This window comes from Octopus sinensis, linkage group LG1, assembly GCF_006345805.1.
Source record: "Octopus sinensis linkage group LG1, ASM634580v1, whole genome shotgun sequence".
Classification (NCBI taxonomy): Eukaryota; Metazoa; Mollusca; class Cephalopoda; order Octopoda; family Octopodidae; genus Octopus; species Octopus sinensis.
Genome location: NC_042997.1, coordinates 134,484,642 through 134,500,516, shown reverse-complemented (window position 1 = coordinate 134,500,516; position 15,875 = coordinate 134,484,642). Strand labels below are relative to the sequence as shown.

At 34.5% G+C, this 15,875-nt stretch overlaps 2 protein-coding genes across 2 annotated transcripts in view; one reads left to right on the top strand and one right to left on the bottom strand.

Moving 5' to 3' along the window:
- Nucleotides 1–15,875, top strand: part of LOC115222907 (interleukin 17-like protein) — a 205,360-nt gene that overhangs the window by 75,456 nt on the left and 114,029 nt on the right. The gene's annotated exons all lie outside the window — the stretch shown is intronic.
- LOC115222992 lies at nt 7,291–8,794 on the bottom strand. The gene is made up of 2 exons (XM_029793452.2): nt 8,772–8,794; nt 7,291–7,872 (listed from the first exon to the last, which is right to left on the bottom strand). Exons 1-2 carry the CDS (start codon nt 8,784–8,786, stop codon nt 7,351–7,353), a joined length of 537 nt encoding a protein of 178 aa, XP_029649312.1. The 5' UTR covers nt 8,787–8,794; the 3' UTR covers nt 7,291–7,350.

The following is a 15,875-nucleotide window of genomic DNA, read 5'->3' as shown; positions in this document are numbered from 1 at the left end:
TTTTACTTGTTTCAGTCATTTGACTGCGGCCATACTGGAGCACCGCCTTTAGTCGAGCACATCGACCCCAGAACTTATTCTTTGTAAGCCTACTACTTATTCTATCGGTCACTTTGCCGAACCGCTAATTTACGGGGACGTAAACACACCAGCATCGGTTGTCAAGCGACGTTGGTGGGGACAGACAAACACGGACATACAAAGACATACACACACATTCATATATATATATATATATATATATATATATATATATATATATATATATACATACGATGGGCTTCTTTCAGTTTCCGTCTACCAAATCCACTCACAAAGCTTTGGTCGGCCTGAAGCTATAGTAGAATACATTTGCCCAAGGTGCCACGTAGTGGGACTGAACCCGGAACCATGTAGTTCGTACGCAAGCTACTTACCACACAGCCACTCATTTAAAATATTTAAATTGTTTTCGAAAAGACAAGATCGTCAGAGTAATTCGAACGGTTATTATTGGAACGATGAGAAATTTCAAGAAACGAAAAATTATGATTCTTTCCATAGCTACATTAAGAGGATGTAGATAATCTAGCACGGGTGTTTGTTTCCAAATGTAAAGCGTGGAGCAGTGCAAGTTCGTTATTTTCATAAGTCTGCGTGCCATAAACTTCACAGGCGTCCCAAGACTGGCGATTGTCATACAGGAAGAGTTCCTCTTGAGACTGATGCAGTTAGCATTTCCAGTCGACAACTGCCGAGAAAAGATATGCTGTGAGAGAGTTGTGAGTACCGATATTCTACGAAGACTAACCATATATACTCCACCGACAATGATGCCATCATTCACTACTTTTAATCATCACCACCATGGTCTTAGCAACTATATACTTTATGTCAAACAATGAATAATTTCAGTAATGGAGATATGAAAATATTCTCCAATATAGACAAAATATTATGTGCATCCTCAACTACTGAGTTCTGAAGCACCTAACGGTACCTGTTAGCATTCACTAATTTGAGTGGCTTAGTAAAGTCTTTGTGTGCTCTCATATTAACTTTCTTTCGTCTGTTAATAAACTCATTGTAGCACTTCGACAATCATACTCTGTCATTCGCAGGTTTGAGAGAGTCTTTCGAAAATATTTTACCTAGAATCTTGAAATACGTTCTGATAAACGTGTATATTGCACTCGTTAGTCGGTCACATTACTCTGAAACCCATTATGTTTTCAGTGGGATACAGATTTTATTCACACATTTTGTCGAATTTTCTTAAGCCTCCATTTTTGTTGTTTTTTTAAGGTCTGCCTATTGTTAGATCGCTTGGACATATGATGCTTTAAATTTACAGCATTTTTGTTCCAACGAAAACTTTAGATCTGCATACATCCCATGCTAATCTAGGACATTTTTGTTCATATTATGTATGTTGTTCATCATCTGTTGAGCTTGAAAATTCTTGGTCATGTCCTCCACGGTGTTTTAAGGAAAGAAACACTCATTATACCTCCTGAACCATAAATAATAAAAATGACACCAAAGAACGTTTAACTAGAGTTCACCGCGGGAAAGTTTAACACGAGATCACCGGGGGGTGAAGTCATTTAACGAAAGGAGTCTGGAGAATATTTAAAGAGTAAACATTGGACCATTTTGAGAGAACATTGGAGGGGGTGCTTAATGAGAGAACACCGGAGTTTATCTTGAGCACACCGGGACCATCTAGCATTATTTATTTTCTTTCACAAGTCAAGATAATTATGCACTGCTAGGCTCATTATCTCACTGGGAGATAGCCTAGATGCTGTTGCTAGTTCTGTCAGTTTGTATTTTTAAAATAATTTTATTTACTTTCCAATATGTAGAATATCCATGCAGTCCTGTAACTGTTGTCTAGTATATTTAGAATACCTGTGTAGATATTAGGAATATATATCACACTGAAAAACGATCGCAGTTTGCATTGGTAAAATATTGTCCACACTCCTTTCCGTCGGAAATAATTAGAGGATGAATTTTTGCTCTTCATTTGCACTTCTATGTTTCAAAGAAGAAAATTTTCTTTCTTATTTTTTTGCAGGAGGTTTTCGTGAATGTGAAGATGTTCAGGTCTTTTCTGGTACATCTGTGTTACCTTTACAACTAAGATATAAAGAATCATTAGAAAGGGTCGTAAGAAGATCTATAAATATCATGTAAAGGAAAACAACAACCATGCTCGAAAAGACAACACAGTGCCAGCATGAAAAGCGAATCACGTATTTATTGATAAATTTTTAACTTTCATCAATCGCCATTTTCGAATTTCATACACAAGTGTTACTGTTGCCAGAAGTGTGCAGTAATCTCTGTATACATAAAAGGCAGTTTGTCTGTCTGTGTGTCTATCAGGTTGTACTCTCACCCTGACTACCGCTTTGAACCGATTCTGATGAAACTTGACACACACATAGCCCAATGTCATAATTCAAAACTAACTCATCGAAAATTTTGAAAAGTTCCCCAGTTCTGAAAAAATCGATAAATTCGACATGGGGTCGGGAATCTAAGCTTATCCTATGCAACACATTTTCCGTTGTAGTTTTCGCAACTTGCAATCGATTTTCACCAAACTGATGGGGAAACTTAATGTTACCCTAAGGAACTTAATTCTAACGTTAGTTTTCCATGCAATACCTTACCATCAGAAAAAATCGATAAAATCCTGCCATTTTGGGAAATCGCGTTCAAATTCAAGATGACATATTTTCGACAATATCTTTAACAAATTGGCAGGAATTTTTTTGAAATTCACAGCGAGCATCATGTCTGCTCCAAGGAGCTATATGGCCCTTTTAATTCCAATAGGATACGTTATTACTGGAAAAAATCGGTTAATTACATCATATAGCAAACCGATTTTTCTGCGATATTTTAAGAACTGGATTGGGTGTGCTAAGCAAAACGAGAAAATGCACTTTGACTGTCATAGATTTTCTTCATGCATGCAAGGAAACGGTGCCTTGAATGCCTTAATGCCTTTTAGGCTTCATTTTACAAAATAATGGTTCAATGAGTACAAAAAAGGGTAAAAAGGTAAAGGACATTGCTTATCGACAAAGTTTCTTACATACCCGGGCAACGCCGGGCTATGCTGCTAGTTGTTCACTAAAAGACAACATATTCCTCATCAGCTGTATAAATAGAGCTGAATGTGCCTGGTGTTAAAAACACCTGAAAGTAAGTCATAGGTAGGTCCCTTTTCCAGAGCAACATACATCGATGCGTATACGATTTTGCGTATACAGTTAGGCGATTAGAGAATATATTCTCAAATCGCCTAACTGTATATTGTTTAATGTTCGAAGTATATAAGCAAAATCGTATACGCATCGATGTATGTTGCTCCGGAAAAGGGACCTACCTATGACTTACTTTCAGGTGTTTTTAACACCTAAAACGAAATACAAACCTACGAACTAACAACACACACACACATCTTGTGTATAAGTGTTCGATTTTGGTCATATACCTCTAACTGATTCTAATTCATATTTGAATACACACACACACATACATATATATATATATATATATATATATATATATATATATATATAAGCGCAGGCGTGGCTGTATGGTGAGAAACGTGCTTCCCAACTACATGGTTCTGGGTTCAGTCCCACTGCGTGGCAACTTGGGCAAGTGTCTTCTACTATAGCCTTGGGCGGACTAATGCGTCGTGAGTGGAGTTGGTAGACAGGAAATGAAAGAAGCCCGTCGCAAATATATATATATATATATATATATATATATATATATGTATCAAATGAAATAAATAAAAAACAGGACACAAAGGATGTTGCGGTACATATGTTTCGGGCTTTATAGAACAACTTATTCTTACATCAATGCATAATCGACATAACAAATAGTTCAAAAGCCTTCTTCAGCCGCGTGCAATTGCTACACCAAAGACTTGTATCATACATGTGTGTTTGTGTGTGTGTGTGTGTGTGTGTGTGTGTGTGTGTGTGTGTGTGTGTGTACATACATGTATATAGTTTAGAGGAAAACCTCTATTAAACAATTCAATAAAGAAAGATGTTATTCACACCATATATAAAACATACTATAAAAAATCTTATTCTAAAAATCAATAAAGTACAATAACTAGTATATAGTAAATACTACTATTTACTATTTATTGTACTTTATTGATTAAAAAAATTTTTTTCTCTAAATTATATATACATGTATTCATTACACACACGCACTCACACACACACACACACACACACACACACACACACACACACACACACACACACATATATATATATATATATATATATATATATATATATACATATATACAATAATGTATCAGTTTAAGGAAAACACAATAGAGAATATCCAATTTTTTACTATAATTTATGCAGTCATTTAACTTCTTATATTTGATGCCTACGGTCAAAATATCCCGAAGAAGCCCTTGATTGATTGTAGCATCATAATGTATTATAAGGTGCGCCCTGATAGCGGTGGAAACGTCACGTAGACGAAAAATATAGGAAATTAAATGACTGCGTAAATAATAATTTAAAAAATGATATTCTCTATTCTTTATTTTAATTAAACTAATTTCCTGTATAGAGAATCATAGTGCTATAGAGAGAACTAAATTATCAGGCGTGACAACGTACGCGGATTAGGTAAACCAGCCAACTGAAAGTTCATGAACCCCAAAATGCCTTCCATCCTTTTGGTGTCGATTAAATAAATACTGGTTGAGCACTGGGGTCGATCTAATCGATTTAGCTCCTACCCCCGATGTTACTAGCTGTGTCAATGATTGAAATTTAGAATGGTGAGCTGGCAGAGTCATTAGCACGCTGGCAAAGATACTTAGTGACATTTCGTCGTCTTTACTTTCTGAGTTCAAATACCACAGGCGTCAACTTTGCCTTCCATCATTTTGGGATCGATAAGTTAAGTACCCGTTGAGCACTGGGGTCGATTTAATACCGACATTGCTGAACATGTGCAAATATTTTAAACCTATGTTAATGGATACTTAAAATCTATTTGGTTACATACACTCATCGATTTCGTTGTTCCTCGCCATTATTTTTTTTTCATCTCTACCGGTGAATTACTCCTTGTGAAATCATATCACACCTAAACAAGGTGTCGACATATTTAGAATCGCTACAAACGATTATACATAAATATAATTTTTGCGGTTATCAGATGATGGTTAACTTCGTTTGGACAGGTTTCTAGGACAGGAGAGGTAAAATTTCCAAATGTATGTATTTATTACACCAACAATGTAAACAAATTTTAAAATCTTAATGATATAAATATATAAAACGAGTTAAAAGGATTCATTCAGACATCTGGTAGCCCATTACTAAATCGAATCATCGAGTTAAGTAGGGTACAGTTTAGATTACTATAACAAGTTCAAGAAAAACATGCTGAAGTGAAAATACAAAGAAATAAGATTTGATTTAATAATGTATTTTATTGGTTACAAAGAAAGCTGCATTTAATGATAAATTAAATTACAATATAGTACAAATTTATAACTATCTCTTCTTGTTTCACGAATTATAAAAAGCATCTGATAGAGATATAAAATGCATTTAGATATATTTACAATTGACATTCGGCTATACAAAATTGTTATAAATAATAAAAAAAATTAATATTACATAAGAAATAAATAAATATTGAAGTAGAAGTGAATATTTACCATGAACAAAATATGAATTTCAAATATATAAAAAATATATATAAATAAACATGCTATAAAAAATGAGAATACGATTGTAAAAAGTATGAGTGCTTGTATGCACGTGCGTTGTGTTTTATATATATAAATATATATGTATATATATTTTTATAAGAAGTAAAAGATCTGTAATTAAAGAATATAAATAAAATAAGATTTACATATAAACAATATATATATATATATATATATATATATATATATATATATATATATATATATAAGTAAAAATATACATTTATATACTTTTAAGGATATGTATAATAAAAAAAAATATTCTGCCTAAATGTCGGTGCACACCTTTCAATGCAATGTATGCCAGAAGGTCTGTCAATGTAACGGAGGACTCAAAAGACATTTTAAGATCCACAAAGATCAGAACTTAACTGCAACTCTTGGTGGTCCAAATCGGATATACAGTCTATCTTGTTGCAGTTCAAGACACTCCTATATATTCACGAATTAAAACTTGTTATCATATTAACAATTCGGTTAGCATATTTCTGTGGAAATTGATTGACTGCGTGTCAATACTGAAAATAATGAAAAGATCTTCAGAAAAGGCTATCATAATTTTCCGCACTTTGGAACATGAAATTTCGATAGAAATTTGTATCAGAGAAATACGGACGGATACAGGTATGTTGGTACAAAGGGGTTTAGATCATAAATAAACCAGCGTACGTAGAAAAAAATTTGTCTTGAAGAAAACACATATTTTAAGAATGCGTATATGGTTGAGTGTGGAGGCTTAGTGGTTAGGGTGTTAGCACCATGATCGTAAGATTGTGGTTTCGATTCCTGGACCGGGCGACGCGTTGTGTTCTTGAGCAACACACATCATTTCATGTTGCTCCAGTCCACTCAGCTGGCAAAAATGAGTAACGCTGCGATGGACTGGCGTCCCGTCCAGCTGGGAAATACATACGCCATTGAAACCGGGAAAGCGGGCCCATGAGCCTGGCTAGGCATTAAAAGGGCGCATTTATTTATTTTATATAGTTGAGTAGAGTAAAAAGGATTTGTGACACGAACCAACCAGACATATCAGCTCGATGTAGGAAACCTCGATGTAAGAAACCTACCGTGGTTCTGACAAATAACTTGAGTCACCGGATAATTATAGTTTCATACACTGATACGATGATAAAAATTTAACCGAGTACAATATATTTGATTGAATCAGTCGTAGTATATCACTGGTACTTACTATTGCATCGGATCTAAGGAGAGGGAAATCATTATAAACAATGGTTTAACATTGTATAATATACGAGTGAGTGTACGTATATGTATGTATGTATGTATATATGTATGTATGCCTCTATGTATGTATGCGTGTGCATGTATGTATATATGCACGTATATGTATACATGTGTTTTGTGTACATATATGTTACGTGTATGTAATTAGGTAATTTTATATATTCATATATAATGTGTGTGTACGTATGCATGCATGTATGTATGTGTGCGCATACATGCGTGCGTGTGTGTGCGTGTGTGTATGTGTACAAAATATACTAAGCATATAGTCCTCTACTTAAGCGATCTTGAATAACTCTCCATTTGAGCATTGTTCATTTTCCTCATAGTTTTTCATTTCCTTTATTTGTGAATCTGACTTTCCGTGCACATACACAAGCTGTTGCTACATCAATTACAATTGGTTTATATACACACAGTTCACCAACACATTCACGTGTACGTTTGAGGACAGTTATTTTAGAAAAAATTTTAGCACAATGATGATTGTGGTTACTGTCCTGACAATTATTGCAAGGACACACAGCTTCAGTATGTGTTGGAAAGTAAAGTGTTGAATTATAGGTAGTTTTCAGGTACCAAGGAGAGGTTGAACTTTCACGTATGTTACCGGAAGAATCATTAGATTCTGGACTAGTTTGATTTCCATCGCTTAGTGGGGTCAAGATCTTTTCGGCTCGAAGAAATTCCACTGGTAGAAAAAAATTATTACCCATGTCTGCTCTGGGCAGACTCTCGAAATGAACTTTCAGAGATGTTGGTATTTCACATTGGCTTGGAATTGACGCCGAGGCGACGAACAAGATGACATTGAAGGCTGGGAAGATTACAATCTGGGGGAGCATCTATAAGAGAAAGAAGAATTAAGCTCAAATAGCGTAAATAAATATGTATTTGTAATGTATTTATCATCCTTTAATCCCCCCCAAAACTAGATTTTATACAAAAGACTGAATTCTTACAAGCAGAAAGTTGTAGAGAATATCGAATCAGATGTCAATGAAAATAGTTAATACCTTATTTATGATATGCTTGATATATTTACAATTACTACTAGACATCACTGAAAATTATGAACGGTGAAATATAATGAAATGATGTATAAATTAAATAACATGCTTACAATACACAACACATTCAAGAATTTTTATTCATATATGATTTTAGTGAGCATTAAAATCCTAATAAGAAACAATATATATATATATATATGACGAGATTCTTCACAGTTTCCCTCTACTAAGTTCGCTCACCAGATGTCAGCTTACCTGGGTCAGTAGAAATCACCAGCCCAGTGTGCCACGCAGCTAGACTAAATCTGAAACTACTTGTGTTTAGAGCGAGTGTTTCACAACAATAGCTTCTGGAAATAAGTTTATATGTACGTAAATGTTAAGAAATTGTTATTAATTTATAATTACTCTTAAGGACAACAGTGCAATATATATTGGAGGCGCGATTCTATACTCATACTTAAATTAAGATTTTCTGAGATCAAAATAACTGGATATCAAGTTTCGACTTCTGATTTGTTGAACCACCAAATTTAAGTTGCTGAATATATATTTCTTTACTACCCACAAGGGGCTAAACATAGAGGGGACAAACAAGGATAGACAAACGGATTAAGTCGATTACATCGCCGCCTTTATTTGCTGAATATATGTAAGAAATAATGTATTTAGAAGTACATACACACATACACAGATAATATGATAATTGATATTAATTTAAGTTGACTTACCTTAGTTATCTTCATTGCGTTGTTAGTTCACTTGGAAAGAAAAAGAGACGGCAACAGTAAGATATATTACAAATGAGATGTGTTCGTTCCGCAGTGGAGTACAGATTTGGAATGATATTAGCCTGCATGCATGTGTTTGTTTATATACATGTATATATATCACACCGAAAACTACTCACAAGGAAACATCATGCCTAATGTTCGGGGGTTAAAGGCATAAAACGACGGTAGAATAACAAATCACAACGGAAATATTTACATCCTAGACTTACATATAGTAGGATGTCCAAGCGCCACTTAAGCGTAAACATGCAGACTTCTCTTTACGAATACGTAACTATTGGCTCAAATGATGTCATTCATTAATTGTTATTGACATCAATGTAATTAGATTAATAATGTCTCTCAATTTCCACAGGTTTCCCGAATAACTACTGTCCAATATGAGTAACATCTTTCTATGCTTTTTATTTTCTATTTTTTTCTAGTATTTCTATCTAAAGTATTTCATTATAATTACAGAAATATTTACTATTATTTGTAGTTTGTAGTTAAAGTTTTGTCAATAAAATGCTCACTTTATTATAATTATACTTATTCTAATGATACTATATATATATATATATATATATATATATCATAATCATAAGTGTATATACTATTCGGTTTTTATATTAAGACATAATATATAGATTTATATCAAACATCTAGCAAGAATATTTCAATATTTTGCTCAACTCGTTGTAAGTTAGGAGAAGAAATAGGTTGTGACGTTTTTTATACACATAAAGTAAGTCAATGTGACGACCATTCTGGTGTGCATGGCTCGCGATTTCTCTAGAACTATTCATTCAGGGAAAGTAGAAATAATATGGCTATTTATTTATTATTCTATTGTAAATGTATATTGCTTTGTGAGTTTTACATAATTTGAATAACGCAAATATTAAAGCCATGACGATGGTGTTACGACTAATACTACCTCGCCTTGACGCTTTCAAACTAGGCGTTTGCCTCAACAGAATGATATTGTTCTACACTTCTTCAGTTTCAATAATCATATTTCACAAGGAATATTATGACGATATATTTCATATGTTCTTTAGCATGTCAGTGATAGCCTAGATCTATAACTGTAAAGTAACTATTATGTATGCGTTCAACAAAAGCGTTATAAGGTCCTATATATATATATATATATATATAATATTAATTAGAGACAAAACCACTATTTTGTAAAACAAACAAGGAAAGACTTAATCAATACATAAAATTTTAATAAAAAGTAAAAAATAAAAAATTTTATTAAAATTTTATGTATTGATTAAGTCTTTCCTTGTTTTTTACAAAATAGTGGTTTTGTCTCTAATTAATATTATATAATATTTTACTATAAAATTGGATTTAATCCTAAATCTGATTTTTTCCCTGTAAATTTGGATTTATTCCCTAATATTTATTATATATATATATATATATATATATATATATATATATATATCGGTGGCCCTTACCACGTCTTGATTTATATTCAATTCACCTTGTCAGCTTATAAGAAAACCGTTGAACTCATACGCTGATTTCAAAATGGTAGTGCATTTGTGCTTATCGAATGTTTTGACTCTTATTTCTTGCCATGCCGGTACCACGTTGCACTCCTTGACACTTCAGTGACACGTATATATATATATATATATATATATAAAGAACAATCTTACTTAGAAATGGATGCGTGCGTCCGTCATATAATAAATTAATAAATAAAATAAAACATATGCATATATACATACATATATGCACGCACCTACCTCTACATGAATATATCCATGCATATATGAGTACAGGAAAACAATGAGAAACGAAAACATAAACACAAAACCAAGTAAATGGACATTCTTCAGTCGCCTTTGTTTCATCTACTCCGCGTTTCGAAGGTCAAGGCGAGACACGTCTTTTGTGAACTTTTCCTTCCCGCGAAAAACAAATTAAATAAAATTTGAGATTTTTTTGCGGAGGGGTAAAAATGGTAACAAAAACAGGACTGTAATGATAGTACAAAATATAAACAATAAAAGACAGGAGAAGGAGAATAACAGTAACACAGACAAGAAGGACTGTTAAGCCGAACGAGATAAAATATTACGAACGCTATATTTGAGAACGGTGAAGTATCCACAGAAAATGCCGTCTACACTTGAAGGAAGCCAGGTCGGAAAGACAGTAGCAGAACTCTCGTCGCGGGTCAACGACGGGAGGGAGGAGGAGGAGCAAGAGAAAGGGAGAGAAAAAAGGGAATGGTTGTAGAGAAAATCAGAAAGAATGAAGAATGAGAGAGAGAGAGGGAGCGAGAGACAGTAAGGTAGAAGAAAAGAAACCCGAAAGAATGAAAGCTGAGAAAGGGAGGGGGAACAGAAAGGTTAAGAGTGCGCATCATTATTAATATTAAGAACAATCTTACTTAGAAATGGATGCGTGCGTTCCGTCATATAATAAATTAATAAATAAAATAAACATGCATATATGTACGCACCTACCTCTACATGTATATATCCATTCCCTTTTTTCTCTCCCTTTCTCTTGCTCCTCCTCCTCCCTCCCGTCGTTGACCCGCGACAAGAACTCTGCTACTGTCTTTCTAACCTGGCTTCCTTCAAGTGTAGACGGCATTTTCTGTGGATCCATCGCCGTTCTCAAATATAGCGTTCGTAATATTTTATCTCGTTCAGCTTAATAGCCCTTCTTGTCTGTGTTACTGTTATTTTCCTTGTCCTGTCTTTTACTGTTTATATTCTGTACTGTCGTTACTGTCCTGTTTTTGTTACCATTTTTACCCATCCGCAAAAAAATTCAAAATTTTATCTAATTTGTTTTTCGCGAGAAGGAAAGTTTCATTAAAGACGTGTCTCGCTTGACCTTCGAAACGCGGAGTAGATGAAACAAAGGCGACTGAAGAAGGGGAATTTTCCTTGTATTGTATGTCCTGTACTCTATTTTTTCGTTTTTTAAGAAAAATGTGTTCGACGTTTTTTTGGTGTTCTGTAACCAAATACGCATGTATATATACATGTAGAGGTAGGTGCGTACATATATGTATGTATATATGCATATGTTTTATTTTATTTATTAATTTATTATATATATATATATATATATATAAATGACCTTTCTTTCTTGGTTCGGCCGCTGTCCGTGCAACATCTATTTTCTTCCCTGTGCCTGTGAAATCTTGTATCCATGCCGTAAAGCTTTACTTCCACACACGCCAGCTTAATTTAATTTGTCCTTAGTCGAAAGACACCAGTTGCTTTGTCCTGTTATTTGTATTTTATTTGTATTTGTATTTTTTCGTCCTTGTTTTCGTTTACATTCGCTGCTTTTTTTCCAACGAATCTAATGCTCTTACCTTAGTTTTTCCCTGGGGCCGGCCGGATTGGAGCACTCTCGAGTATAACGAGCCGAAATTGAAAAGATAATCTGGATCTCGACTGAGGACAGAAAACTCCGAATGACCCGTCCTTGTTTTCTTTGTATCGTCTATCTGGATGTTTTGCGTTCTTGTCCCATTTTGTATGTATATATATATATATATATATATGTATGTATATATATATATAATATATATATATATATATATATTATATATATATATATATGTATGTGTATATATAAATAGAAAGAATATAAGTAGAAAGAATACCTATAACTCTTTGACTGCTATTTCTAAATTCGGTGTGTGGTGAGGCAATTCGTTGCTAAACCCTTAATTGCTTAGTATTACTTAAATTTTCCTCGAATGAGGCTTTTACATGCCGAAATCTACTTGGTGTAATTAATAATTATTCCAAATTAATTAATTTCACCCTTTATTGTTACTGATAACCATATTTTATCCCAGTAAATGACCACAGCATCTTGTCTTGGCTACACGCGGGTGGAAAGGGGCTGGTGACACAAACTTTCATTCACACTTTGAATTTTGTGGTACTGGTAATGCTTTGGCTCGCTCTGACACTGAGTTGAGATGATGCCTTCTAGTATCTCAAAATTTAATATACAATTATTCATAACTGTAGTATCCTACGCTGATGAGAAAAGAAGTTTGGGTAAGGTAGAATTATCTAATTCTTATGCTTTCCTAAAACTTGATTTCGAAACGTACGTCCGTAGGTGACTTAAAATTGTATGATAGATTGCCGTCATTTCATTCTCTCTTACCTGTCTGTGTTTGCCATTCAAGTGCTGTATTTTTACTGAGATCTCCCTTTTAGTAGAAAGAATAGCTATAACTCTTTGACTGCTATTTCTAAATTCGGTGTGTGGTGAGGCAATTCGTTGCTAAACCCTTAATTGCTTAGTATTACTTAAATTTTCCTCGAATGAGGCTTTTACATGCCGAAATCTACTTGGTGTAATTAATAATTATTCCAAATTAATTAATTTCACCCTTTATTGTTACTGTATATATAAATATATATATATAACTCTTTTACTCTTTTATTTGTTTCAGTCATTTGACTGCGGCCAAGCTGGAGCACCGCCTTTAGTCGAACAAATCAACTCCAGAACTTATTCCATCGGTCTATTTTGCTGAACCCCTAGGTTACGGGGACGGAGACACACCAGCGTCGGTTATCAAGTGATTGCGAGGAGACAAACACAGACACACAAACACACACATACATACATACATACACACACACATATATATATATATATATATATATACACATATATACGACGGGCTTCTTTTAGTTTCCGTCTACCTAATCTACTCCCTGGGCTTTGGTCGACCCGAGGCTATAGCTGAAGACACTTGCCCAAGGCAGTGGGAATGAACCCGGAACTATGTGGCTGGTAAACAAGCTACTTACCACACAGCCACTCCTGCGCCTACATAAAAATATATGTATGTATGTATGTATGTATGTACGTATGTATGTATGTATGTACATATGTACGCATGTATGTGTGTATATATGTGTGTGTGTTTGTGTGTATGTGTATTATCATTTCACTTAGACATAGTGATACTAATAACTTTGTGTTAGAACTCAATAAATGTATGCTTTAGAACAAAATGTCAGTCGAGAACATTCTATTTCAATTTCCTTCAACAATTAGTCTATATATCTCGGCTTACGGTTCCCAACGCACCATTTAATATAAGCAAGACCTTTACTGTTCACATGCTCTAAATTCTTCCTATTTCAAATTTTAAGGGAATGTATTTTCTTCTTTTTTTTTTCTTTAGGATCCTGGAATCGTCACAGTTGTTTATTTTTCTTCTTTCACATTGATCCTGTTGTCACCGGAGCATGCTATGTTTATTATGATACATGTTCTTCCTTTTTTATTCACCACAACAATGTCCGGTTTCCGATGTCTGATCAAGTGCTCGTACTGCATCATTGTATCCTACAGGATTTTGCAATTCTCGGTGACTCCTTCTGGAGCTTTCTCATTCCATGTCTTTGCTCTTTGTAGGCCGTGATCTCTACAGAGCTCCCAATGGATCATTCTTGTCACATTGTCATGGTGTCTTTTATCTTCGCGATGTGCCAATTTCGGTCACTCGCTAACGATGTGCCATACCGTTTCACTTCTCCCACCACACATTCTGTATTTGTTGCAGTCGGTAGTGTTGCCAATTCTATATTTCACATAATTCGTCCTTAACCCTTATTCTTGAGCTGTGCACATGAGTGCTTCTGTCTGTATCTTCAGGTCATTCCTCCTCATCCATAGCCACCAGTAGTCCTCTCTATCAGTCTTTGAGTTTACATCTCTTGCAGACTGACCGTAACATTTTTTCCTTCCATGCTTTTTCTTTGTGTGTGAGTGTGTGTGTGTGTGTGTTCATTTCTTGTTTAAATTTTTCTTTAGTTACACAATTTCCAGTTTTGATGACGCTGACCGTCTTCATATATTTTAACAACGGCTCCACAGCATTTTTTATATATCACTCTAAGCTGTTTACTTTCGCTTCGATACAGTCCTGGCAGCTGATTAAACTCTCCCACCCGTTTTTATGCCTAAGACGAGCCTATCGGTATCACTCTTAGAGTGGAAGTCTCTGTGTACTGTAAACATTTTTCTGGTCTAGGTGTCCATTTTCTTCCCTTTTCTCTTTTACCATTTTATAAATCTCGCTCCATACCGAAGTGTTGGTATCACTCATGTATTAACTGCTTGGACTATATTCCATCCATCAATTTTGAGCGCAATACCAATCTTAGTCTTTGGAAGTATCTGCATCTCCTTCTACAGCCTTTTTGTTCGGGCACTAATATATCGTTCTCATCAAGAAATTTATAGTTTTCTGCAATTCCTCCTGATAGTAATTTCCTCTTTGGATTTGCATAATCTACTTTGAGAATCTACTTGATTTTTGTCTATTTTGACATTTATCCAATTAGCCCTTAATGCTTGACCTTGCGCAGCTACTAACAAATTTTCTGTCCCCCTCTTCAGCTTTCCTTTCTGAAACCATAACCAAGTCACACTACTACTATTTGCTGCAACTATTTTGAGGAATCTACCATGCAACGCCTTCTCCTCCAAGTCAGATAATTTCTGTTCTTTTTATGGTTTTAGATTTCGTTTGTTTTTTGGTGGGTGGGTGAGTTCTTTATGTCTTGATGTGACTCTAGCAGCTTTTAATAAACTTTCTTCGCTATTACCTACATAGAAGTCTATATATACTCTAGCTAACTCCATACATTCTTCTACTGATATTAATTCTCTTCTCCTTTCGTGTGTAAGTAGGTATAATCTTGCTACTCCTGCTCTTTGAGTCCTCCATTCATATTGAATTCCTTCCTAGTTCTTCTGTCTAGCTTTGTGAATTCAGTCTTTGTCCAATTTACAAAAGCTGCTGAATATACAAGTAATGATACTGCCCAAGTATTTACAGCCTTCACTAGATTTGGACCATTTAGCTTTGACTTCATTAACTTCCTCACCCTTCTGATGTCTCCTTCTCAATTTTCGGTTTCTTTTCTGTAGTTTGTACTCTGTCAGGTTCTAATACTCCTAGATACTTATAACTCTCTCCTCCTTTTAATGATTTTAATTTCTGGCCCTCTGGTAATTCGATGCCTTCAC